This window comes from Panthera onca, chromosome C2 (assembly GCF_046562875.1).
Source record: "Panthera onca isolate mPanOnc1 chromosome C2, mPanOnc1 haplotype 2, whole genome shotgun sequence".
NCBI classification, from domain to species: domain Eukaryota; kingdom Metazoa; phylum Chordata; class Mammalia; order Carnivora; family Felidae; genus Panthera; species Panthera onca.
Window position 1 is genome coordinate 8,374,483 of NC_138347.1, and position 27,891 is coordinate 8,402,373.

Here is a 27,891-nt window from a genome sequence, read left to right on the forward strand (position 1 = left end):
TCAGAGAAAGAATTGTTTTGAGGTGTAACTTCCTGTAAGTTTTTGACTTTAAAGTTTTATCTCAAAATACATCAGCCTATTTTCTTCCTCATAAAGTTGTTTAATTTCCTCCCACTTGTAACAGTAATAAATTCTTTAAGAAGCAAGGTCCTGACAATGACACAGTTTAGCTTCAGTTTCAGATGCTTGAAGCAAAGCCTACCATATTTTAAGAAATACTAGTGTAGTTTTATAGCTGTTTCCATGGGGTCATCCAGGAGTTTTCTGGAAATATGATATGCTCAGCATTTCAACTCTAAAGAAAAACCATAGGGGCGCCTGGGTGGCTCAGCCGGTTGGGTATCTGACTTTGGCTCAGGTCATGATCTCATGGTCAGTGAGTTCGAGCCCCGCATCGGGCTCTGTGCTGACGGCTCGGAGCCTAGAGCCTGCTTTGGATTCTGTGTCTCCCTCTCTCTCTGCCCCTCCCCCACTCACGCTCTGTCTCTGTCAAAAAATGAATAAACATTAAAAAAAAATTTAAAGAAAAACCATAAAGAAGGGCCTGGGAGCATAACCAGACTGAAAAGGAAAGAAGCAACTGGGGAAAACAGAAGCAAGGACTAAACTATGGACGAGTAACAGGTTTTCTGCGAGAATAACCAGGTCTTAAATTAATTTCCTATTGCAGATCTTAACCCTCAATTTCTCTTCTTAAGGAAGGTAGCATGCACTACTTAGTAATACCAAGCTCAAAATGGTAACTGCTTGCTAGATTTTCCTGAACCCTTTACTCCATTATTTCATCTACCCTACTCAGACTCGTTGATTTCATATTCACATTTCAATCCCAAAGTAACAGCCAAAGTTATTTAAAAAGAAAAGTCTGTTTCTCTTGTATCATGTCAATGTCAGGAAGACAAGTCTCCCGTACAATACAGAGATACAAGGTCCTGTTACCTTTACTATCATTCCAGCAGAACACCTGTCACCTCAGCAGAAGTAATAATGGGATCCTGGTATCCTCATTACCCAATAAAAGGGCAACACTTTGACAAGCTACATTACTTGTCACTGGACTTAGGAGATGCTAAACAACAGCATCCATCAGCAAAAGAACAATGAGATCAAATAATAATAGGACTCCTTGTCAAATGTAGAACTCCCCCCTTATCCACAAGAGAGATGTTCCACAACCCCGGGATGCCTGAAACCACAGATAGTACTGAGCCCTATACTATTTTTTCCTACACATATATACCTATGATAAAGTTTAAGTTATAAATTAGGTGCAATAAGAAATTAACAGCAATAACTAAAAATAAAATAGAACAGTTACAATAATATACTGTAATATAAGTTACGTGAATGTGGTCTCTCTCTCAAAATTTTATTGCACTATCCTCACTCAATTCTTGCAATGATAGGAGATAAAATGCCTCTGTGATGAGATGAAGTGAGGTGAGTGACACAGGCACTGTGACGTAACATTAGGCTACTACTGACCTTCTGACACCACGTCAGAAGGAGTATCATCTGCTTCCGGACTGCGGATGACCACAGGTAAGTGAAACCTCAGAAAGCGAAACCAAGGATAAGGGAGGAGTACTGTATACCCTGGAATTCATGATGAAAGATATGGCTGGAAACTTTTACAGTCCTATCAGCACATACCAGGGTCAGTTTCAGAGACAGAAAATATCTATATTAGCAGCTCAAACTGACAAAACCAATTATTAGTAGTATTCTGAATTTATTTATTTATTTTATTTACTTTACTTATCTATCTATCTATCTATCTATCTATCTATCTATCTATCTACTTATAAAAGGTCCTGGCTGCCCTCAAGTACCAGAGCCTGGGTCCAGCCAGACCACTGTGGTTATTTTGTTTTTTAAATGTTTATTTATTTATTTTGAGAAGAGGGAGGGTGGGAGGGAGAGACAGGGGGAGAGAGAGGGAGTGAGAGAGGGCGAGAGAGTGGGGGGAGAGAGAATCTCAGACAGACTCTGTGCTGTCAGTGTAGAGCCCGATGTGGGGCTCCAATCATCTCAAGAATGGTGAGATCATGACCTGAGCTGAAACCAAGAGTTGGGACACTCAACCAACAGAGCCACGCAGGTGCTCCAGGATTCTAAATTTAAAATTAAAAACCCTCAGTTAACTTTGTGCACTACACGACAAAAGCCATAAAAATACTTTCCTTCCCCACTTTGTAAGCCAATAAATGATTCCTTTAATAAGCAAAAGGGACACAAATTAAACAACCTGCAATCTTTAACTGGCAGCTTCAGTATGAAATAATACTAGTAGGAATGTTAAACTACTTACTCATACAGAGTTGAACATTTTTGTTTTGGGTTAATGTCCCACAGCTTCTTATTACGGACAACATATTCACTGCTGTGCTGTTCATAGATAGCTTCAAATTCTTCTACATCTTGCCGAAGGTGGTCAGGTACCACAAATGGGCCTGCAGAATTTGGATTGCGTCTGCTAATTAAAAAAAGAAATTTTTTTTGTGAGTCCTAAACTTTGAGATGACCCAGAATATTTAAATTAAAACAAAGATAGTAACATACGACTCAGCCTTACAATGCAAAAAAACACTACCAGATAATTAAATGCAGAAAAGTTACCCGTGTGTGTGTGTGTGTGTGTGTGTGTGCGCGCGTGTGTAGACATTTATAAACCGTGTGTGTGTGTGTGTGTGTGTGTGTGTGTGTGTGTATACATTTATAAACCTCCAAGGAAGCACTTTTAACTAACTACTTACTCTTGATCCCAAGAACAAATTTTTTGAAACTCCTGGTTTTAAAAGTATCAATGTTATATTAATTGTAACTTGTTAAAGATTTTGTTATAACTGCTATTAATTTAAGCTAAAGTGAGATTGGAACCAGTAAAACACTTAACAAAAAGATTCTTTTGCTAAAGTGTACGATTTTGCATTCTAAAAAGATGTAGCAGTTTGTGAGTTCTAAAACAAGACTACCAGGTTTAATCCTGGCTCAGACATGTACAAGCTTCAGGTTCTTAGGCACTCAACTACACTGTGCATGAATCCCCTTATCTGTAAAATGTACATAATAACAGTACTTATCTCCCAGGGTGAAGAGTATATTCAATGAATTTGTATATGTAAAGCCCTGAGAATAGTACCTGGTACATAAGTTCTGTCTAAGTATGGACTATTACTATTTGAACTTAAAATAATTCCTCCATTTAAAGAATCCATGAAAATGTGCAAAAGCAGCTCTTATGACAACTCCTTTAAGAAATGTGGGGGCGCCTGGGTGGCTCAGTTGGTTGAGCGTCTGACTTCAGCTCGGGTCACGATCTCACAGTCTGTGAGTTCGAGCCCCGCGCTGACGGCTCAGAGCCTGGAGCCTGTTTCAGATTCTGTGTCTCCCTCTCTCTCTGACCCTCCCCCATTCATGCTCTGTCTCTCTCTGTCTCAAAAATAAATAAACATTAAAAAAAAAAAATTAAAAAAAAAAAAAGAAATGTGAAAAAAAATGGGTTTCTGGTTCATAAAAGAATATGACAAAAAGGTCATTGCTACTCACTACTTTTACTTTTTCTTATGTCTACTTGTTTTCTGAAAACTCAGTTTCAACAACTAGATGCCACTGAAAATCATTCACATCTAAGATTGAACATCTAAAACATCTTCCTCTCTATTATAGCAAATATGCTAGTAATTATCAGTAGGAAATTCTCTTCACTGAACATTTTAAAGACTATTTCCTAAATCTTTCCCATAGTATCTTGCATATAGTAAGTTCCCAAACTTATCTGATGAATGTCATTAGCCCAATGATTTTAATGTTGTTTGCAGGAATTCTTAATGCTGACAAGCCATATTATAAAATCAACCAAGATGGATCACACTAGGCTGTCATAACAGATGCACATATTTAGATAGTGAAGTTAGAGAAATAAAACACAAGTTTAAATTATATTAAATTAATACCACTTGCTAAGTTAATACACTTGAGTTAAAATTTGAAGCACACATTTTCAATTTTACTTACTTGTGGTCTTCACCTGAAGTGATAGTCTCATTATTTGGGGTTACTGAAGATGTTCCAGACCCCACTAACATAGGCTAGTTTAAAACACACAAAAATGAAAACAATTTTCTACCTTAAAATTCCATGAAAAAAAATTAGCATTAAAACAAATGAATGCTTATATAAATATGCATGCAAATTGCCAATATGTAAGACTTATCTAAATTTCCTTGTGAACAGGAACACATAGTAATAAAGTTTCAACACCCATAAATAGGCCCAACTTAACATTCAGGTAGCTTCCAATGCTCAAAAAAAACTCAAATGTCAAAGATAAAAAGCCAAGTTTTAGCAGAACTTACAGAGAGCTGCTCTAATCCTCCTCTAGTATCTATCTGTTCACTGTCTCAACTCCTGCCCTCCTGAGCTCCCACATACATGACAGCCATGAAGAACCCCCCAGAAGATAAATAATGCCCATATGGCTCATGGGCTTGGAGCAAATCTTTAAATCCTAAAAAAAGTCTTTCTCTATAAAGTACTTCAAAATATCCCCAAGAACTTGTTAATTCTAATTTATAAATTCAATTAACTATTTTAGACAAGAATTAATACCAAAATACTCCATACCTTTGAATCTTTTGGCTTCTTTTTCTTGCCTTTATTTTTTATCTTGGCAGAATTAAACTGGAAAAATGGGGGAAAAAAACAAAGAACACTCAAATAACAGCATGATGAAGCTCTGTATAAAGTATATACTGGTTTTAGCCACAAATTGAATATACACAAAATGCTGAACAAAAATAACACTTCATATGTTAGCCCTAGTGTTATGATTTATAATAGAAAATAAGAGAAAGCCTAATAATGACTGTTATAACTAAAATTGCTTCCAAAAATTTTTTAATGTTTTATTTCTCAGAGAGAGTGTGTGTGTGTGTGTGCACATGCAAAGGAGGGGCAGAGAGAGAGGGAGAGACAGAATCCCAAGCAGGCTCTGCACTGTCAGCCCAGAGCCCGATGCAGAGCTTGATCTCATGAACTGTGAGATCATAACCTGGGATGAAATTAAGAGTCGGATGCTTAACCGACTGAACCACCTCTTGGTCCAACATTTTAATAAGGTGTATGTTATTTCAAGTAATTAATCAGTCTTTTAGAGTAATTCCGATTATATGCTACCACCATTTCAATGACATTCCTTTTCTTTTTTTTCTTTTTTTTTTTTTTAATGTTTTATTATTTATTTTTGAGACAGAGAGAGACAGAGCATGAACGGGGGAGGGTCAGAGAGAGGGAGACACAGAATCTGAAACAGGCTCCAGGCTCTGAGCTGTCAGCACAGAGCCTGACGTGGGGCTCGAACTCACGGACCGTGAGATCATGACCTGAGCCGAAGTCGGCCGCTTAACCGACTGAGCCACCCATGCGCCCCAACATTCCTTTTCTTAAGGTAAACTGGACACTCTACGCCTAGCCAACTCTGAGGCACAGTGGACTTAGAAGACGTTTAACTTCCCACTGGGTGTGTTAGTTGTGTTTCCATACTTAGCTGGGCAGTATTTCACAGGCAGATTAAGAAAAGTTTCAAGTACAGATGACCTGATCCTAAAAATCAGTAAATATGCATCTTTCTGTTTGAAAACTGCCACAACCTACTAAGAAAAACGACTCTGGAATTATTTTAACTTAACTTAGTTTGGAGCCATTCAAAACAAAGTCTCTTTGTTTTCCTTACAGAACAAAACATTAGAATTTTAATCATTACAGATAACTTTTCATTTTTAGGCAGGAGATGACTCAACTCCTTCCCTATTTCTGAGACTAACAATTATTAGTTGCGAAACTTTATGGACATTGTCTAATTTAAGCCTCTTGAATTTGCTGATTGCTGATTGTCACTCTAATTCCAAGAGGAAGACTGGCATTAACATTCTATAAATGAGTATATGTTAGCCAGAAATCCTCCATGTTTGGTTCTAGAATGCCACCTGTGATGTAAATAAACACTGGCCTGGGTACTCCTCTCTTCCTTTGGCTAACACAAATTAACACGATGAAAGCAATCAAATAACCTACCGGCACATCACCACTGTCTTGTTTCCTTAATACAGTACAGCGGCTGTCTGTAGGAAAATACCAATAATTTGTGAGAAAATGAAATTTTTACACTGACAGCACACTAAAGCCTTAAAGAAAATCACCGCAGACACTACTATCATCAACTATATTTTGCTCCTTATTTTGCTTTGACACAAGTTTAGTTTAGAAACCAAGAGCAAATGGCCAATTAAATGGAAACCAACTACAAAGAATCACAAAATGTCAATCTAGTTCAGCATAATTTGAGTGCCTTCTAGATATCAAACTCCGTGCTAGGTGCTGTGAATACAAAGATGCAGAGAATAATCCCTGTCATAGATACGCTTGTATTCTAAGCTTATGTTGTACAAATACACAAGCAAGCAAATACGGGCAACCCAGAGTGCCAAGTGCCCCAATAAATACAATGGAAACAAAGCTGATGGAATAATACAGTTTTCAAGGATAAAGGCCCAATGACAGGCCAGGGAGGGCTCAGAGAGGGATGCAATATCAAAATGAGACTTGAAATAAACAAGCAAAGGGGCAGGACGTACCTGGAGCAAATGCAGGAGCAAAGACATGAGGCAGGAAAAGTACGAGAAGGGTTTGTACACCTTCAAGAAGTGGGGTGTATGTACACAGGGCACATGGGGAGAGTGATGATAAATCACACAGATGTGAATTTAATGCGTAGGCAAAACTAAGCAAGTGTTTAACAGAATTGTTACAGTTGTATGAAAGAGATGTTCCAGAAGAGTCACTAGTGGCAATATAAGAGGAAGATCTGTAGTGGGAAGATCTAAAGAACAGACACCAGTTTGGAGGCTACCAGCGTGGTCTAATCATGGAACGCTTATTAAGGTTCTGACCTAGGGAAGTGGAGATGGACAGGAGAGGAGAGATCAAAGATAAAGCTTACTGGAACGGGTGACAGACTAGATATGGGGTAATAGGGAAAAGGAAGAATCAAGACTTTTTTCAGGGTTTCCTGCGTATATACAAGATATACAACAATGTTACTGAGATAAATTTAGGAAAAACAGGTCTCTGGGGATACAGTAAGTGGGTTCAGGCACACTGCTCTTAAGGGACCTTTTAGTTGTCTACAAAGAACTACCAACAGTAAAACAGTATGCAGAGTTCAGGAGACAGGCTGAAACTCTGAATTAGTGATAGGACTGGATGTTTTTATGTACAAGATCAGTGGATTCTGAAAAGTTTTAAGAAATATAATCATCCCTTTAAATGAAAAGAGACAAAATTGAAAATGTCTGGAATAAGGGTGAGAAGCACAGCTCTTGGAGAGAAAATCTGTTGGGATGGCTAGTCATTTGGTTGGTGGCTCCTGACTCTATGACTAAAAGCAGAGGAACAGTCATAGTATATCTGGGGTACAGAACACAAGAATCAGAAAAAATGCACACAAAGAAAGAATTGTGTCCTTTTTAGTTATTTTGTTGTGTGATCCAAACATGCATCGGGTTTTGTAAGCTCAGTCCCCAGACAGTATTTTACTACCAGCAGCAGCAAACTGACGGCAATAAATTCAGGCTATCAAGAAGCACGTCACCTCCAGCCATGAAGCTGTGTCCTGGAAAAATAAGCCATCTATATTTGAATGTGCTCCTTCCTAAGACCCAGAACAAAAGCAAGCTTTTCAGTTCCTTATACGTATGAAATTTGTAATGTGTGATACTTCTGTACAAGGCTGGACTTTTTAATGCGCTCTTTAAAACAAAGCATGAAATTTTAGGTCTAACTGCTGACAACATGTAAAGCAAATACTAAGGAATGCTGAGGGATTGGGGTGGGGTGGGAGATTATCATAAGACATACATGTAGTACCAAAGATAAGTTAAAATTAATATAGAATCTAAGAATATTAGAATTTTGAAGCAAAATGGGACCACACAGATGAATGGCTCTAAATCCTATCACTTCAATGATGAAGAAACTAAGATCCAAGGGAAACTAAGGAATTAACTACTAGTCCTCCTATTCTACCAAACTGGACTCCATGCCACTACCCAAACAGGTGACCTGACTCCCTCCTCAACCCCATGTCTCTAATCCCAGGTGTCAACTTGGGAGGTGTCCAACTACCTCCCCGTTCACAGCTTGGACTCCAGTGCTGCACCAAGGGTTCGCCCTCCCCAGGAAGAGCACAAGGGCTTGATCCTCCATTTGAACCCCCAGCACTCTTTCTGATCCTCTCTTATTGAGCTTACGGCCATATTATAGTTATTTGTATCTTCATCTTACTCCCTTTTCGACAACATAAGGTCTTGAGGGCAGGGACTAGTATAAACACTTCTGAGTTCCTGGTTAACACCCAGCTCAGGCAGGGGCCTTGAAGAAGTAGTAAAAACAGTTTTTAATGAACTGAATTAGAGAAGAAGCTGGGCCATAACCTACTTTTCCTAACTCCCAATTCTAAGTTCTTCCCACTACAACAGATGTGCTATTTATAGATTCTGCAAACATCACCTCCTCTGCAGGGCAATGTTTTCTTGAATGTTAAACATCAAACCATTTACTAATAAATTCTGTCCACTTAATATGCAACCTTTGCCCTGATACTGTTAAAGTACCTAAAATGAGAACAGTATGGTACGTAGTCAGTATAATATACCCATCTGAGTATCTCTATAACACTTGGCTCAACAGAGTAAAAAGATTCTATGACAAAAAAAAAAATCATTATTCTTAATCACTAATTTGCCCACATAAGCTGCCTGTACCATAATTCTCACTATTTTTTTAAGTATTAAATAAGCTAGGTCCTTCGGAGATATTTTTCCTCCTTAGATATAACATAAACTAAAACTCAGTCTACATACCCATTATATCAAAGAATTCATCTAAAGCATTATGCAACGCTGGGAACTTGTCTCTGTGTTCTTCTAGCAGCCATATTAAACATCGTGCTTCCTTCAATGATGTTGGCTCACAGAAATAATCCAGTTGCTTTCCTTCTATAGAGGCTAGTTTATGACCGTATTTCTCATTCCAGAGAAAAGTCATGATGCTAAAATCAAGCTCCTTAAGAGATGCTCCATAACGAGAAAAAAAAGGTCCCGTGGCATCTAGACCTGTAATAAAAACAAAACCCAAATCAGAAAAAGGGAAAATCATTTACAGTAAAATCACACTCAGTCTTACTGAAAGCAGTTCAATTATAATTTGCTTACATTTTCAGTGAAAAATACATATTTGAACATAAACTTGTTCAAGCTATTTTGCATTTTAGAATATGACTTAACACTGATAGGCTAATGACAATCATTCTTCTCTATTAGTTGAATAAGATGGACCAAAAGCTTCTTACAAAATAGCTCGTATATTAAAAGTTTATAAAGTTATTTTTACTAGACTTAGGCAATGAAAGCAGGCATTAAATTCCTTTAAAAATATAACAACTTTTTCACTAATTCAAAATGATGTTCATCCTAATTAGTGCAAGCTAGCAAGATTTTACAGTGCTTTTCTATATATCTTTCACAGGAACAAAAAATCAGTAATATGCAAAAGCTTCCCAAATGCCTTTAAAACAGGACATGGGTAACCACCCCCACCCAATCCCTCCATCAATGGCTCCTTACCCTCCTCCAAAATCAGGATAGTCACTATTCCCACTGTTACTCCACTTGCTACCCAATCAGAGAAAGAAGTAGCTGCAAACTCGTACTGCTACTGAGGGAGGGGCGGTGAGCCCTGACCCTACCAACAGCCACCAAAAGGCAAAGGTTGGCTCTGTTCTGTCTTCCCACTCGCCTCTGATACAGCATGATCACCTCGTGTTGGCCATGGTTTATCAGTCAGCAAATGAAGCAGACTGCTGAGACAAAATTACCTTGGATGGCGGTTTCTTCCAGATGAAATAGTTACCTTGCAGTGGTCATGATGCATGAAAAATGTGCTCACTGAAGGGAAGGCAAGAGATGGCTTCTAGTATTAAAATGTTAACCTCTTCCCACACCCTGCATGTGACCTGACCTCTCATGTTAAATATGCACATGATGTGACTCCACAGTATAGACTTTTGTTGAGAAGTAAAATTCCAAGAATTGGAAATTACTTGCCTTAAATATATATGAGTTTTACATCAGGATTATAGTACAGCCTTACTTTAATTAACATGCCTGAAGTAATTTAAATAGAAACAATTTTAAATACTATGCATACATACTTATTAAAATGATACTTTAATCTACAGAATAAATGTGAATTATATCAAAAGGCCACATTAACATTTCCATCAGTGAACTATAAGGCTCAAATGTTCTAGTTTACCCAAAGCAACAATGGCAGGCACTCTTGCCCAGGTAAACATAACCAGAAAGCCTACTTCTCCTGAGCCTATCTTCCAAAGCAGATTAAAGTGAGAATAACATTGTAATTTATTATTTGATTGTTAGTAGATGCTAATGACAACCTGATCACTTAAGAGTGATTTTCTGGGACCAGAAACCCATGCAGACCTATGCTCAAAGTAGCAACACTTAGCTATCAACTATGTTGAGCTTGCTTCTAGCCTACTTTGTTTCCACTGACAGAAATTTATCAATACACTCCCCAAACTCTAGAATTCTAACAGCTCCCTGTCCCTAAAAATTCCAGCAGATCCGTGTGACTTGCAGAGGCCTGGCAGGCTCACTCTTTGGACTGCCCTGCTACGGCTCCTACTGGCCTTGTATCCAACTGCTGCCAACGGAGTCATCTACCATTTGAGGCCAGTTGCCATCATGGTCACCAAGGTAAACAGTGCCCTGGTAGGTACCCAGAAAACTCTCAATCTAGTGTTAGACAACAACTCTATCTGCAGCTGCTTTCTGAGGTCCCCGCATGGCCTTGGGCTGCTTGGGGGGAGGAGAGGGTCTTCCTCAACCAAATTAGGAAAATCAGGAACAGTAGTAGCAGAGTTTTATAATCCTATGATTCAACCTCAGAGAATTTTTCTCATGATCTTTAGATACGGATTGCCCTCTGTGATCCTAAGCAATTAGTTCCATCCATTCTTTCCTCTAAGTTTTCTAAGGAATCTGTCTACAGAACTGCACGGTCCCAGAGGGCACTCGGACAGCTGCCTGGGGGGGGGGGTGGGGGGTGGGGTGCTATTTACCCATGACTGTGCCTACTATTCACGTAGTTTACACATTTACAAATAGTAGCAAAATATAGGACTGGATTTTCTAAGTGACTGAACTTTCTTGTGTTTACACCTTTTGAAAAGGTAACTTATCTATAACCGTAATCTATCTATAAAATAACCTAAATTGTGAATTGGGAGGAAACAGTACTTTTAACCAGACAAATTTGTGGTCCTACATTTAAAAAAATCATATATGATGACAGAAAAAAAGAGGGTTCAGAGGCAGATATATCCAGCCTTCCTACTAATAAACAGCAGCCCTCGAGTTCAGTGGCATTACCAAAGCTGTTCAGTTTCTGGATCCAGGCGGCTAATTTGGGCTCCACTTCTTTAAGCTCGCTCAAAACATGCAGAAATATCCTGGTCTTTACTCTATTCTTCTCTTGAATCAAGTGACGAATGACATAGTCCACCGCTTCATTTAGAAAATTTCTGCTAGAAAAACAGGTTGTGTAGTCTTCTGTGCTTAAAACCTTCCAAGAAAGCAATTCTTTGAGAAGCTTGGAAGTGTTCAGAATACCAGATTTTATCTTGTCAGCATACTGCTTTATGCACTGCAGAATTCTGTCATCAAGGAACTGGCAACTCTGAACATTGTCTACAGTTTCTAAGGATAAAGAAAAGTGGTCAGTTAAAGTAAGCAACGGGGCCAATTTGCAAAGATATAAACTGAGAAAGAAATAATATAACATTACATAATAACGTAAAGTACGGTTCAGAGGAATTCTTAATGTTTTAAATAAACTCAAGAAATTTGGAAAATAATTGCTTAGCAATATGTTTGAAAACACAGTCACATTAAACCAAACACATCAGAAGTTAAGTACTCCTTCACTCTGTACCACTCATGTAACATCGAAAAACTCAGTTCCTCCAAAATAGGGTTACTTTCCTCAACAATCCTAACCCAGCCTTATCAACATTTACATTCAATAACTATGTTTAATCACTAAGAATGCAAAGAGTGCTTTCTGGAGTTGAAGGGATCATTTATTCAGTTGAATTCAATTAATATTTGGTAGTTACTATTAGGTTTTTCATCTTATTATTGGATCCTAAATCACAGGATCCCATGGAGCTGTTGATTCCAAGCTGGAAAATTTCTCAGAAAATTTCTCAGAAGTTCATGTTCCCAACCCAGGCATCTCCCTTACAGAGGGCCATTTAGCCCCTTGAAGCATGCAAAATTAAAACACATTCACCAAAGACTTTTACAGTAGAAAAGATAATTTTGATTGGTGAAACATTAATGGAATACTAAATAAAACATAAAAACAAGAGGAAATATTTCATTTTGGGAACAGCCATCACAGTAGAAAACAAGAAAGATTAACTTCCTTCAGCTGAAAACTGAAAGTAGTCCTGGGGATGTAATGTACAGCATGGTGATTACAGTTAATAAGACTGGATTGCACATTTGAAAGTAGCTACTAGAAGAGTGGATCTTGAAAGTTCTAGTCATGAGAAAAAAATTTCTGTAACTATGTATGGTGATGGAAGTTAATAGGTCTATGGTGATCATTTTGCAATATATACAAATATGCCATATATACATCATGTTGTACACCTAAATACACCTAATACAATGTACACCTAATACAATGTTACATTATCTATTCCTCAATTTAAAAAAAAAACCTTAATTAAGAAAAAAACTTGGTGCCTGGGTGGCTCAGTTGGTTAAGCTTCAGACTCTTGGTTTCGGCTCTGGTCATAATCTCACAGTTTTATGAGCTCAAGTCCCACATTGGGTTCTGCGCTGACAGCACAGAGCCTGCTTGGGATTCTTCTTGTCTCCCTCCCTCTCTGTCCCACCCCCACTCGTGTTGTCTCTGTCTCTCTCAAAATAAATAAATCAACTTAAAAAAGTGTTTAAAAAGAAAAAAGTCTGAAAGTAAATATACTCACAGGAACAGTATAACAACTGAGACATTCCCATGTAGATCAGGGAATAATGACAAGATGAACGTAAAACAGAAGGCTGGGTTAGGTTATCTCTATCGATCTTTTATGAACAGTTTCTTTATTTGAACTCAACATTATTTCACATTCAACTAATTCCACATTCAGCTAATTCACATTCAACATTCACATATATCTGCACAGTGGGGTTCAGAGCATTGCTAAACACAGAATATGCATGTCAGCTATTATTTCCACCGTCACTTTGGAGATGAGGACATGGACACAGATTCTGCCCCATGTTAGTGTACTGCTATCCCTGCGTACTAGGATTTTGAATCCCTATGTACTGCTTCCAAATTCAGTGCTCTTTACACCAACTTCTCCCCATCCAGAGCAACACAAGAAAGTGACGGTATTAACATACTAACTGAACTCTTAATTTCAATTCGGTAGCAACACAATGCCCAGTAAGACGGACATATTAAGCAAGAATATATTATTCTCATCATGCCTTGGACTTCAGCATACCTTTCTGCTCTTCAGTTTTGGGCAGATTACTTTCCCTTAAGTCCTCTTCCATCCTTTCTTGTGCTAATTTTTTTGCTTCTTTTTTTTGGAGCTTTCTCTTCAATTTTTTGTCTTCTTTCAGTCTTAGCTTCTCTAGGCTGATAAGCATTTACAGTTAGTGGTAATCCACCTTTGTTATAAACTCAATTAACTATTTCCTTTGCCTATTACAGAAACCATTCTCCAAGCAGTAAGTTAGAATTTGCCCTTTGAATTTAGAACTTGGCCTGCATCTTCTGTTCAATACCAAAAACTGTTGACACATGTTCAGTTAAAATTAGGGTACTTGTGTCATGAAAACAAAAATTCAATGACTGAGTGATTTATAATTAAGGCTGGCATGTATAGGTTATACAAATGTTATTACCATGTATATAAGTTACTGCTTAGGGTAAACAGAAATAGTAAAAATTACTCGGTAAGAGAATGCATATGTACATTCATTTCAAAGAAAGATTCCACAGTAAAATATTATTTTCACATCCTAATGATAGCCCACAACATTGGAATTTGGTTGATATGGTTTACAAAGAATTCTCTTCAACAAATATTTCTGTTCATCTTTTCTTTTGCTTTTTCTTGGTCACAAACGATGAAAAAAAATCACTTCTTAGAATGGAAAACAAGAAGCAGGACCAAAAAGAAAAAGAAAAAGCATTGGAATTATTTGATGTAAACAACATATATATAGAGAAGTGAATAATTCTGACAGTATATTGAGTTTTTTCGGGTGAGAAATAGTCATTGGTTCAAAAATATTTGCTGAAGAGAGATAAAAAAAGAAAAATGCTTTTGGAATTAAAGTTTAAACAACTGAGAGCTAAGTGTATAATTTTTATCTAAATGCCAAATCTACTAATCAAACGTCATTTCACAGCATCAAATGTCATAATTTTACTTAAAATTCAAATAATGTTTCTTACTCAAGCTTTTGATATTTAACCATTCTAGGCTAGTTCTCTTTTCAAGTTTTAAATATCCACAAAATTCATTTAAACACCACTTACTTGGGTGTGTGTACACAGCCAATTTAAAACACAGCGTAATTCAGAAATCTGCATTTAACAGAATTACATTCTAATAGACATCATTAAACTACCAATTGATTGTTAAAAATCTTACCTAGAACATTTCTGTTTCAGAATAGGTCTTGGAGGAACCTTTTCTTTTATGACCTTGTGTTCAAACTTTAAATAAAACAAAGACATCCAAAATTTGTCTCATACTCCCATGACATAAAGCACAAAACCACAAGCAACAAGCATTTCAGAAGCACCCGCAATGTTCAATTTGATAGAGAACAGTGGTGATGCTCTGACCCAGACAAAAGCCCAGAAAATTTTAGCAAAACAATTTACTGAAAAGAGGAACAAAAGAGTAGACACACCTTAGGAAGCTTAAAAAAAATTAAGAGTGAGCAGATCAAATAAACTACAAATACCATTAGAACAACCCATAACCCTCCATATTGTGAAGTGAAAGGTAATCCTTCGAAACTCTTCCCCCTCCCTAAGAACCCCACCCTCGTTAATACCCAAAAGTTTACTGAGGATTAAGGAAACAAGATTATCAAAGAGTTCAAACTGTAAAACTGAAATGTCAAAAGTCTCCTCTTTTAGGAAATTAAAGAACGTGAGAATCCTTCATTGCAAAGGTATATTCTCACATCCTAAAATTTCCTATATTTTCTTAAATTAAATAACTTTTTTTTCCTGGAAAACACAAGACTGTACAACTTCTACAAACTTAAATCATATTTTAAAAGGTGTAAATGTTTTGATTAACAATTTGGTAATATTTTCCCTTTATTAGATACTTACTTCACATTTAACTTGACCACCACTGCTGAAAATGATAATCTTAGAAATGATTCCTTCACAGTCAGGGGTAAGACAAATTCCTTGCAGAAAATCCTATTTGATTAAAAAAACAAGTGCTATATCTCTGCATAAATCTATAGATGCATACCATTTTAATCATCAGAAATAGTCAAGATACATCAGAAACTTCCTTTAGGGAGGCACTGAAAGTCCCTGCCCATTGTCTTCCGACTTTCGGAGCCTCCCTTATAGAAGGAATATACTTCCAGCTGTAGGGCTGACCACATGACTTGCTTTGGTCAATGCAAGATGAGCTGACATAACGTACACTACGTCCACGAGAAAGCTTTAAGAAACACCAAATGGACTAGCTATTCCTCTTCACCCTCTGCCACAAGAACACGTTCCAGTCACTCTTCAACCGCATCTCAGAAACAATACAGCTACGTAGACTGGAGATGCTACAGCCCAACCCTGGCAACAGTTTGCACAACTTTAGGACAATCAATGTCAGCAAGAAATGAACTCTTCTTATTGTAAATTACGAGATATTTGCATTGTGTATTACTTTAATACATCCTAGTGAAAGAGGACTAACTGACAGAGTATATTTCAACCCATAGGCATGGTTAAGACCACTAAGGGAGCACTGTGTAACTAGAGAAACTCAGTTAATGTAAGACACAGCAAAAGTGATTCAACGCCAACAGTTATTTGTTCATATCATTGTATCGTTACTTAACTATGTGAAACTGCCATAAAATGTGAGCATTTATTTCTACCAAACTTGAATAATTCCTCTTGCTAAGAAGACACCGCACAAGCACCTTACTCTTTTCCCCAACAAGAACAGGGGATTACATGAGGCTAAGCAGTGTAGAAAATGTTTTTTTTTTAAGTCAATAGCTTATACGAATCAGAAACAAATTCTATGAATGCAAATTAGATTACAAAACTGTGCCTTCTTTCAAAGTACACCTAGCTAATGGTAATTAACATTATAACCTTGCTAATTAAGAAAAAACACAAAAAGAAGTGGGAGTACCAAATTTAAGTTAATTGCTTAGTACAAATTATCTCATTACATTTTGGTAGAAAATAAAAAATCTGAAACCCCAATTCTACATCAGAATGTTAACATTAGACATTTAAATTTTTATTTTTAACCATAACATTCCCAATGTAAAAACTGGTTAAACAGTTTATTAAAGGTCTCTATGGTTATTGCCTTTATACCAGTATAAAGTAACAACAAAAACTGATTTTCTACTTTATCATTCAAATAATAATTTAAAACTTTTAGTTATGTTTAGAATGCACAGAAAGGGGTTGCCTGGATGGCTCAGTCAGTTAGGTGCCCGACTTCGGCTCAGGTCATGATCTCACGGCTCTTGAGTTCAAGCCCTGCACTGGGCTCTATGCTCACAGCTCAGAGCCCCGAGCCTGCTTCGGATTCTGTCTCTCTTTATCTCTGTCCCTCTCCCCCTCGCACGCACGCATGCTCTCTCTCTCAAAAATAAATATTTTAAGAAATTAAAAAAAACAACAACACAGAAAGGAATTTATATTCACTTAAAGCTTTTTCTGAATATTCTCAGGGGAAAAAAATCAACATACAATAGACATACTAAAAGTTCCAAGCTATTTTGTGAACTTACCTTGTCAATTTTATCATTAAAAGTTGTTGTTTTCAATTTCTTCCAACAGTTCATGTGAAATTCTATTTTACAGTACTGGCAGCAGCTGATTCGTATAAAACCCTATGGGTTTAAAACAATTTTTAATATACATTTTAAAGATGTCTACACACACACACACTCTCCCTCACAATCACAACACACATATTAAGATAAAAGAGAGCTGTCTGCATTCACCTGGCAAACATAACTAGACATCACATTCTCTCCTAGGGAAGTACAATCTTTTTATACCCCAAAATGCCTAGTGCTAGAGACAGAGAACTTGACTGACATATTCATTTCCATAGCATATAGCTGCATTATTCTTTATAATACCAAATATTGTATAAACAGTATTCACCTGATCTACTAACCAGGAACAGTGGGCAGCTACTGTCTTGAATAAAGTAAGGCCAAGTAACCTTAAGTGCCAAATCTGGTTTCAGATTTAGGTCTCTAGGAGTGAATTCAGTGGTCACAATGGCCCTTAGATTCTTAGGCTCAAATTTTGTAAGAAATTAGAATTGCAACAAATCAGAGGTAACAACCTCATTTTCTTTCCAGTGTTCCTAAAGAACATAAACAGTGACTAGAAAGCTGAAATAGACTTAGGTAGCCTGCCTTCTCAGGTCACTCCCTGCCCTCAGAGTTTCTTTAGTGACTGGCTCTGGGTCCCTATGTGAGATGATATAGACCTAAGAAGTCCAGGGGATGGGGTAAAGACAAGAGACAAGACATAAAACTGCTGACAAGCCAGAGAACTTAGGTACCTCCAATTACAGAATCTGTTTTGAATCCATTTTAAGGCACAATTCTGCAAGTTACTGTCCTACCATATGTTCATTATGTACCTTAAAGTCTGGATCAGTTATATATATCTGGATTTTAGAATATCCACGGCACTTCTGATAGCAACAAATGGCATCTGGCACTGGAGGGAACCTGCATTCTTCAATAAACTTCTCTAACAGCATCTAAAACAAAAATAAACAAAAATAATATTATAACAACACTATATATTATATTTTATATTATATTATATTATATTATATTAATTATATTATATATATTATAACAACACATATATTATAACAACACTAATTTCTCAGTCCTTATGATTTCAATAACCTCTTGCCATCAAAACATTTTCAGCATAGGAATGACTAAATGTTTTTTAGCAAAGAATAAACTACATACAACTTTTAAAGTTTCTCCTTTCAGAAGGAGGCTGAGACATACCCAGAGATAGAGTCAGAAAAAAAAAAAAAAAAAGATTGAACAAAAGTTTCAGAATTTCAATGTCAGAATCAAAATCTTATCCTGTGTTATTATCATCAAGGCTCATTTTACAAGGTTAGCTCTTCAAGTGTCCTTTAGGCATTCAGAGGGGGTCAGAGGAGGCAGAGCAACCCTGAGGAATCTCCCCTGCTCCTCCTTGCCAGAGGCACATCACCTGGGATCCTATCACCCTCAAGCATCTTGTGCATTCCCTGGAGAATTACCCCACTGCCACTGACGCCCCCAAGAGACCTGGGCCATGCTTCCAGTGTTGGCTTTCGTTATCAATAGCTCCTCTGTCTCCATCCCAATTTACTACAAAGAGAACATTCGATGATTTTTTTTCAACAGTTCCGTTGAGATATAATTCACATAGCATACAATCCACACGTTTAAAATGTATATGGCTCAGTGGCTTTCAGTATGTCCACAGGGTTGCACAACCACTGCCTCAGTCTAAAGTTAGAACGGATTTATCACCCAACCAAAAACCCCATCCCTCCCCATTTCCCCCTACTCCCCCAGCCCCTGGAACTACTGATCTACTTGCTGTCTCTAAATATAGATTTGCCTATTCTGGAAATTTTAGATGAATAGAATCCTAAAATATGCAATCTTTTGTGTCTGGCTTCCTTTACTTAGCATGTTTTCAAGGTTCATCCATGCGGTAGTACTTATCAGTACTTCATTACTCCTTATGGTCAAATAATACACAATTTTATGGGAGGACCACTATACAATTTTATGAATGGTTTATGAATGGTTTGGTTTAACTATTATTCATCAGTTGATGGACACTTGAGCTGTTTCCACTTTCTCACTATTATGAATAATATTGCTAATAAACATTTATGTACACATTTTTGTGAGAATATATGGTTTCCTTTCTCTGTATATCCCCAGAAGTGAAACTACTGGGTCATGTGGTTACTCTATCTTCAACCTACTGAGAAGCTGCCAGAGCATTTTACATGTCCCCCAGCAACGTATGGGGGTTCTGATTTCTCCACATCTTATAAACACTTGTCTTCCTTCTTGAATACAGCCATCCTAGTGTGTGAAGTACTATCTCACTATGGTTTTAATTTGCATTTCCCAGATTGCTAATGGTGTTGAACATGTCTCACATGCTTACTGGCTACCTGTAGAAATGTTTGGCAGATAGAGGTATTCAGATCCTTTGGCTACTTTTTATTATTTTTTTAAATTCCAGTATAATGGCTACTTTTAATTGGACTGTCTTTTTATTATTGAGTTGTAAGAGTTGACCCCTGCGCTTTTAAAAGCTTCAGCCAAAAGCCAAGTTCTGTACACACACCAAGTTCTCCACAAGTAAAGGCCTATTCTAGTCAATCCACACGTAACTTAGTCTTTTCAGAAGTAGCAAAGCATTCCATGCCTCTGGATAGGAGACTAAATTTATTTTCTAAGTCCTCAAGTACCATCTTAACAACTATAGTCACCACGATGAAACCATGATGCCATACCTTTCTCTAAGTATAACCAGTGAGTCATACTCCTTAATAACGCATGATCTCAGGGCACCTGGGTGGCTCAGCTGGTTAAGCATCTGATTCTTGGTTTCAGCTCAGGTCATGATCTCATGGCTTTGTGGGTTCCAGCCCCACACAGCCCAGAGCCTATTTGGGACTATATCTCTCTTCCTCTCACTCTGCCCCTCCCCCACTCACATGGTCTCTGTCTCTCTCAAAATAAGTAACTTAAAAAAAAATAATAATGCATACTCTCAAGTCAGAATGCCGAGATTCAAGTCCCAGCTCCACCATTTCCTAGCTGTTTAACCTGGAGATCATCATTTAACCTCCCTAACTTAATCTACAGTAAAATAAGAATATTCCTAGTACTCATCTTGTAGGGTTGCTATACAGATTAAAGGTATGATAAATGCAAGTTGTGTGACCGGCACATAGGAAACAGTTAACAGATGTTAGTGATTCTCACTAGTCTTTAAAGGGGAAATACATGTGGGGATGCTGAGGACAGGGAGTCCCTACCTTTTTGTCTCCTGATACCTGGGTCAGTCAGTGCAAATTAGTTTTTGCAGTTAGAAGCTCTTTAGAGTTAGTTAGAAATTCTCTGCAAAAATCAATGGTTACCTTTATTTTCCCTGGCTGAGTCTCTTCAATAATCACATTACTTGTGGGCCAAGTTAACACTCCAGGAAGGCGACAAATCAAGGTTCTTGCTTTCTCAAAATGATTAAGAGCTTCTAGAAATCTAAAGTCAGAATTATGAAGAAAGAAGATATTAAAGCTGTGATAAGAATTTTCATTCCCCACAATAAAAGTCACAGAGATTTCAAGTTTACTAAGAATACATCTGATAAATCACTGTAGAGAAATATTCAATACAACCTATATTTTCTTTAAAAAACACAGGCATGTTGAATCACTATTATTGTACACCTGAAACTAATATAATACTATAGGTTAACTAACTGGAATTAAAATAAAAACTTTTTAAAAAAGCATTATCATTGCTTACTATAAAAGTAATATAAATTAAAACACAAATCTGCCTGGACACTGGCTTTATTGTGGTAGGTGCACACTAGTCCTTTTAAAGTTGTAATTTATTATTTAAAGTTTCCAACAATTAGGAGTGCCTGGGTGGCTCAGTCGGTTAAGTGTCCAACTTCAGCTCAGGTCATGATCGCACAGTTCGTGAGTTCAAGCACCATGCTGGGCTCTGTGCTGACAGCTCAGAGTCTGGAGCCTGCTTTGGATTCTGTGTCTCTCTCTCTCTCTCTCTCTCTCTCAAAAATGAATAAGCATTAAAAAAAAATTTTTTTTTTTTAAATTTTTTTTTTTTCAACGTTTTTTATTTATTTTTGGGACAACATTTTTTTTTTTTAATTTATTTTTGGGACAGAGAGAGACAGAGCATGAACGGGGGAGGGGCAGAGAGAGAGGGAGACACAGAATCGGAAACAGGCTCCAGGCTCCGAGCCATCGGCCCAGAGCCTGACGCGGGGCTCGAACTCACGGACCGCGAGATCGTGACCTGGCTGAAGTCGGAGGCCCAACCGACTGCGCCACCCAGGCGCCCCAAAAAAAAATTTTTTTTAAGTTTCCAACAATTAAAACAGAAAACTGAACAATTTGGTTGTTCCATTTTTATTTGTTTTATTTACTAATAAGTTAGATTCCTGTAGAGAAATGGCAACGCTTCAATTAAATTAATCAATCATACTTTTTTTTTAACTCTATTAGGACATCTATAGTAAAAATCGCTCTTCTGAAAAAATTCTAAAGAGACTGTGTATGCTAGACATCTTCAACCATAAAGCAGTATTTTAAAAGAACAAATGTGTATGTAAACTTTTAACTATATGAAATGTTTTAGTTATGGTTTATGTTTTTAAAAAATGTCAATCGATTTCCATAGTCCATTCAGCAAAAGAATATTAAAATACTGGATTATAAAGTTAACCAAGTCTTTATAATTCTCTTGAGACTAGAGAAGAAAGTTTTCCTGCTTTCTCAAATCTTGAAATGATTGCCCAATTTAAGAACCTTTTTTTTGCCTATGGGGAAGAAAAATTCACCTGCAGAAAATTCACCATCCACCGTAAGACAGTTCACAGAACTTTTACCAGAAACTGCATATCACAACAGCAAACAACCAGCATATTAGACATTGAACCCCACACCAGATTATTTTGAAATCAAAATGTAAATGCTTTTCAAAATAGCAAAGACTTTATCATTTATCATAATTCCCATGATATTACACATTACGATCTATTCCTAGATCTTGTGAATAACTGCATATGACCGCTGCATTAAAAAGGGTATATCCTAAAGGCACCTGGGTGGCTCAGTTGGCTAAGTGTCTGAGTCTTGATTTTGGCTTCAGGCTCTATGCTGCCAGCACACAGCCTGCTAGGGATTTCTCTCTCCCTCTCTCTGCCCCTCCCCTGCTCATATTCTCTCTCTCTCAAAAAAAAAAAAATAACTAAATAAACAAACTTAAAAAATAAAAATAAAAAGGGTATATCCTAAACAATTTATGCTAAACTTTGAAATTAACTTCACTTGCTATTACTACACAGATGATTGCTAAACCCTCACTTCCCCTCCCTCTACCTGATTCTTAATATAAATCGGCCTGGTCACAGGAACTTAACTTTGGGAAGTTAAAGAACTTTCTTTAATCTTTAAAAATATATAAAAGAAGTCCTAAGCACACTCCCAGAGTGGGCTTCCAAGAGTACCAAAGGCCTGATAAAATTTCCCCTAAAAAGACAGATTAAAATTTAAGAATTAAAAGCTATGAATGATATCCAATTAGTCAACAATTATTTCTTCATAAAGTAATCTAACATACCTACGATTATATTGAGTGCAAGTGTAGAACAGGAGATTTTGGGTTTTCTTTTTGTTACTGTTATTTTACAGTTAATTATACTGCTTTATTGTGCCAAAAATATGGAACACTTCACAAATTTGTGTGCATCCTTGTGCAGGGGCCATGCTAATCTTCTCTGTATCATTCCAATTTTAGCCTATGTGCTGTGCAAGCAAGTACTGAACAGAGAGCTTTTTTAAAGCCCAATGCATAATCCTATTCCCAAAGGGTCATATAGCAATTTGGGAAGATAAGATATGAAACATTTGGAGAACAACTACATATTAAACTTTGAGTATGGATTCCAACTATAGGGACAGCTGGGTGGCTCAGTTGGTTGAGCGTCCAAAGACTTGGTTCCAGTTCAGGTCATGATCTCACAGTTTGTGGGTTCGAGTCCCCAGTCAGGCTCTGAGCTGACAGCATGGAGCCTGCTTGGGATTCTCTCTCTCCCTCTCTCTCCCACTCACACTCTATCTCTCTCAAAATAAATAAACTTAAAACAAAAAAATGATTCCAACTATAGAGTAAGTTCAGAGAACAAATTTTTATTTCTAACTCATGATGTCTTTGAACAGATGTATATCTCATATTAAAACCATATTTATACGGGTTTTTGGTGGAAATAGGTATTTTGGTAACCAAAAAATCATATAATCAGACTTATATAGTATTAACTTATATCAATTCAGTCACCATTTGTAAGTGACATATACTAACAGAAAAAATATCCAATCTTTTGTGTCACATTACCTTATTCCAAACGTTCTTATAAGATTCAAAAAAAGGAAGCATTAGATGCTGAACTGACTGGTCATACTCAATTAATAATTAATATTGATATAGAAATGCTGCTCCTCCAAGCAAACACAATTATGGTAGTATGCCACAGAGAAAATAACAATGTAATTCCAGAAAAGGGACCACCACCACCTTAGACTTCAAATGAGTTATCCACCCTGAGCACAAAAAAGTACAATTCCTACTAACCTGTTCTTTTTCAAATATACTTTTCCAATTCCACAGTAGGCCAAGCAATCAAGTCCCTCATTGGGATAGTGTTCAATCATCCTCTTAAACTGGTTTTCAGCTTCAGATAATTCCTTCAGTAGCAATAAAAATAATGATCATTTAACACTACAAAAGAAAGACTAGAACAGATTTTATCTGAAGGTTGATTCTTTTTGTGTACTATTACAAACTGTATATCCAAAAATTTCTATGGCAAAATCACGCCTTCGGCATTTTATTTTCTTAGCAAACATATAAATTTTGATCATAGGATACTCAGAGACACAACCAAAGTGATCCAGCTTCAGAATGAAACATGGGTGCGGGACACATCAGACAACCAACCAAATGAGCATTTACTAACACACACACAGAGGGCCCAGTATGTGCTGGCTAAAACTAAAAGGTATGAATTCATGGTATAAAGACTGACTAGATGCAAACACACCATGACCTATCTCCTAGTAAGTGCTGCTCTGTTGGCACTCCAATGATGTTACCACAATGTTTTGTGGCATAAGAAAGATAAATACTCAGTCTTAAAAATAGCAAAAGCTTTACAGAACTTAGAGTACATTCTTCTGAAAATTCCCAACAATGGAAAACTTCCATGCTTTGAATTTTGTTTTTGAAAAAATCCAAAAGACACTTAGCTCAAGGCAGTCCTGGTAACCCCATTGTGGGTGAAAAAGGAAATGTCACTACAAAATGGGATTTCATTAAAGCATTGAGGCCAGTTCCAAAGGAGGCATTCCAAAAATGTTTTAAGCAAGAGCTCTCCTGGAGTAAATACGCTGCTTACTTCTGGGGCTACCCTGAGTGATGATATTCTTTTAAATGTCCAAGTTCTACCATGTCTGGTTTGTTTTTTTAAATCAGTCTCATTAATTCAAAGTAAATCACAAATGTAGTGAACTATTTCTTCAATTTTGATAAAGCAAAACATGGTTAAGATATTATCACTCTGCCAAGAATAGAAGAACTGAGATCATAAAGTCCTATCTCCAACAGTCTATTAGAAAATAGAATTAGACAGGCCTTAATAGAAGATATTCATCTGTCACATCAAGAACAAGGAAAGAAGGCAGGGTGCCTGGGTGTCTGACTCTTGATTTCAGCTCAGGTCATGATCTGTCTGTGAGTTCGAGCTCCACGTCAGGCTCTGAGCTGACAGTGTAGAGCCTGCTTGAAAGTCTCTCTGCCCCTCCCCCACCCTCAATCAATCTCTCTCTCAAAAATAAACATTAAAAACAAAACAAAAATAATAAGGAAACAAGCATGTAACAAGGAAAATGAACCTCAGATGGTGGACCACTATGAGAGGGGAACATAAAAGATTACTTGATCCTTATAAGGTAGCAGGCAGGGGGGCTTCACTCAGCCAAGGAAGCTTGGAGCCCAAGTTGATAGAAAGGATATATTATACCTGAGGTAATTCTACAGCAATTTTGAAATTTTGGCTTTTATTGAAAACTAAAAACCATGGAAAGCAAAGTACAGTTGACTCCTGAAAAATGCAGAGGTCATAAGTGTCCCATGCAATTGAAAATCCAAGTGTAACTTTTGATTCCCCAAAAACCTAATTACTAAGTCTACTGTTGACTGGAAGCCTTGCCTATAACATAAACCACTGATCAACATGTATTTTGTATGTTATATGTGTTATATACTGCATCCTTATAGTAAAGTAAGCTACAGAAAAGAAAATCATAAGAGAAAATATATTCACAGTACTATACTATATTTTTCAAAAAAATCCACGTGTAAGTGGACCCATGCAGTTCAAACCCATGTTGTTCAAGAGTCAACTGTATAATGCTGTGTGCACTGCAGTTAAGGAAACTTTGCAGGAGAGCACTGAAGGACCATGAGTAACGAAAACCATGTGTGCTCACACCTATACACTGATTCTATGTGCTTAAGGGAAGCTTGTGCTCCAGAAGATAATAAAATACCCAAATACTTAGTAGCCAGAACTAAAAGAACTTAACACAAAGTTGAACTCTCCTTTCTTAATCTCCCCAAGGCCATTCCTTCCTTCCATCACTAAATGCAACCATTATCTCAAACTTGATGTAGGGCTAGCCAGTGTTTTTTTACCTTTACAAAAGGCAGAGATAGTCATAAACAATATCTACTATTGTTGCACAAGTTTTCCAAACTGTACATAAGTGGTTATCACAATGTTTGTCATGTTCTCTAACTTGTCTTTTTCACTCAACATGTTTCTTAAATCTGTAACGATATAGTAGGTGCTTTACTTTTTATACAAGTAAAAAGTAAATTTCTACTGGTCGTCTGGCATAGCTTTTTTCTAACGGGATCACAAACTAATTTTTCTTAAAAAAAAACAAAAACCACAAACAGGTATTTCAGAAAAAAAATATCAAGGAAGTACACAGAAAGAAATAAACCAAAGTGGCAAAACTATTTTTCACATATCTTCTAAAATGGCATATTTTAACTGTTTATCATCTCTGTTACAAATCTTACCTCCGGCTGTCCTATCCCAAGGAGAGAAATAGCAAGTCCGTAGACTACTAAGACATAGTTAATCATGGCCAGGTTCAATTGCTGTCAAGAAAAATGCTCCAGTTAAAAATTTGAACATAATTTTGCCTAATCTGCACAAACCTGGTAGCCACAATAGAAAAAAAATGTAATAAAATCTCACTAACTGCTATGATTGGGATAAGACCAAACAGAAATAGAAAATATATTTTGCAAAGATGTGCAGTTATACTGAAATCAAGTATTTAAGACGCAGAACCATTATCTCAGAGTTCCTTGAAGGCATGGTTTGTGACAGATTAGAATAACCGAAACCATAATGTTTTGCATATAAATGGGTACTAGTGACAGATTAAGACATTTTCCTCTCTTATAATCTTGCATAAACTCTTCACCTAGCTCATTCTTTCTGGATGAAAAGATGTGACTAACGTGAGTCCAAAACCTGGATTTAGTGCTTTTGCAGGAGGAGAAGCCAAGCATTCTAATGAGCACCAAGTAGAGAGCAAGGAGAGAGTCTAAACCCAGGTGGTATGATGTGTGCAACCATAATGGCTGAATCAGAGCATGACCGGCTTCTCACAACCTGGAGCAGGTTCAGGCAATCTCAGGTGGGTCTAAGGTACAGTAATACAATGACCTTAAAGCCTTCGTTCTCATCTACATTCACTTGAAATGCTCCTGCATTGATGAGCCAGTTATAAGACAGAAATTTTACCTTTATTTTTTGAGGATCTAGACCATTGAGCAACTCCGTGAAGGCCTGTGCGGCACTGCGACAGCGCTGCTCGAGCAAAGCCGTGTAACCATCCTGGATTAAGCTTCTCAGCATTTTCATTATATTAGCAAAATCCTGCAAAAGAAGAAATTCTACTTCAGTAATCCAGAGCTATATGTGTTCCGTCTGAAACTTAAGATGCCAAAGTTCATCATAGGGCATTTATATTTTACAACTGATCATAAACCCCCAAAGTTATGCTTTATGCATTATACTTTCTCTACATGGCACCTTTAAAGCAAAAACCTAAAGGTACTACTTCACCATCTTATTTTCAATACTCCTACTGCTGCTGACAGGAAAGGGTGGTTCATTTTACACTGTATGGTTCTAAGCCTTGCTCACTTCTCCAGACCAAACAGACAGCATTCAGAAGTTTTAACAGCACAAATGGAGAATACCAGCCACCAATTTAAGTAACTGTTTGGCTGGAACTAGAATTAGACAAATAAGAACAAGAAATCAATTTTCTGATCACTATCAGACTTTAACAACTGCCCTCGTGCTCTGGAATTAAACCTTAATTCTTAGCAAGAAATGGCTATTTCAATCTTTGGCTCTGCTTCTGCCTAACATGTGCTTGAACAGAACTCAATAAAATTATCAGGAGAGATTTGGTTAAATGCAAAGGGAAGAGCATAAGAATTAAAAAAACAAAAGTACTATAAATATAAATGTACCTTGAAATAAAGTGAGAAAAAATGGTACCTTTGGATATATATGTGAACATACATCATA

General features: G+C 37.0%; 1 protein-coding gene, 1 long non-coding RNA gene and 1 other non-coding gene across 12 annotated transcripts in view; 1 reads left to right on the top strand and 2 right to left on the bottom strand.

The window, feature by feature from the left end:
- Positions 1-27,891, bottom strand: part of TTC3 (tetratricopeptide repeat domain 3) — a 128,687-nt gene that overhangs the window by 42,882 nt on the left and 57,914 nt on the right. For 8 of the 10 annotated variants that reach the window (XM_060640853.3, XM_060640852.3, XM_060640849.3 and 5 more), the window contains 16 exons: positions 27,094-27,228; positions 26,358-26,438; positions 23,844-23,956; positions 20,600-20,720; positions 18,056-18,178; positions 17,184-17,285; positions 15,526-15,618; positions 14,828-14,892; positions 13,667-13,803; positions 11,514-11,840; positions 8,922-9,173; positions 7,652-7,672; positions 6,076-6,122; positions 4,627-4,683; positions 4,018-4,091; positions 2,312-2,476 (listed from right to left, as the gene is read on the bottom strand). In XM_060640853.3, the coding sequence (XP_060496836.3) occupies positions 2,312-2,476; positions 4,018-4,091; positions 4,627-4,683; positions 6,076-6,122; positions 7,652-7,672; positions 8,922-9,173; positions 11,514-11,840; positions 13,667-13,803; positions 14,828-14,892; positions 15,526-15,618; positions 17,184-17,285; positions 18,056-18,178; positions 20,600-20,720; positions 23,844-23,956; positions 26,358-26,438; positions 27,094-27,228 (1,913 nt within the window). The remainder of the gene's footprint in view (positions 1-2,311; positions 2,477-4,017; positions 4,092-4,626; positions 4,684-6,075; positions 6,123-7,651; positions 7,673-8,921; positions 9,174-11,513; positions 11,841-13,666; positions 13,804-14,827; positions 14,893-15,525; positions 15,619-17,183; positions 17,286-18,055; positions 18,179-20,599; positions 20,721-23,843; positions 23,957-26,357; positions 26,439-27,093; positions 27,229-27,891) is intronic. The other 2 variants (XM_060640850.3, XM_060640851.3) reach the window with 2 other exon arrangements.
- On the top strand, positions 775-27,691 carry LOC132684195 (uncharacterized). The gene is made up of 4 exons (XR_009612611.3): positions 775-1,542; positions 10,702-10,853; positions 26,831-26,986; positions 27,108-27,691. It is a non-coding gene; the product is annotated as an uncharacterized LOC132684195 (long non-coding RNA).
- LOC132684402 (U6 spliceosomal RNA) lies at positions 22,928-23,033 on the bottom strand. The gene has a single exon (XR_009612625.3). It is a non-coding gene; the product is annotated as a U6 spliceosomal RNA (small nuclear RNA).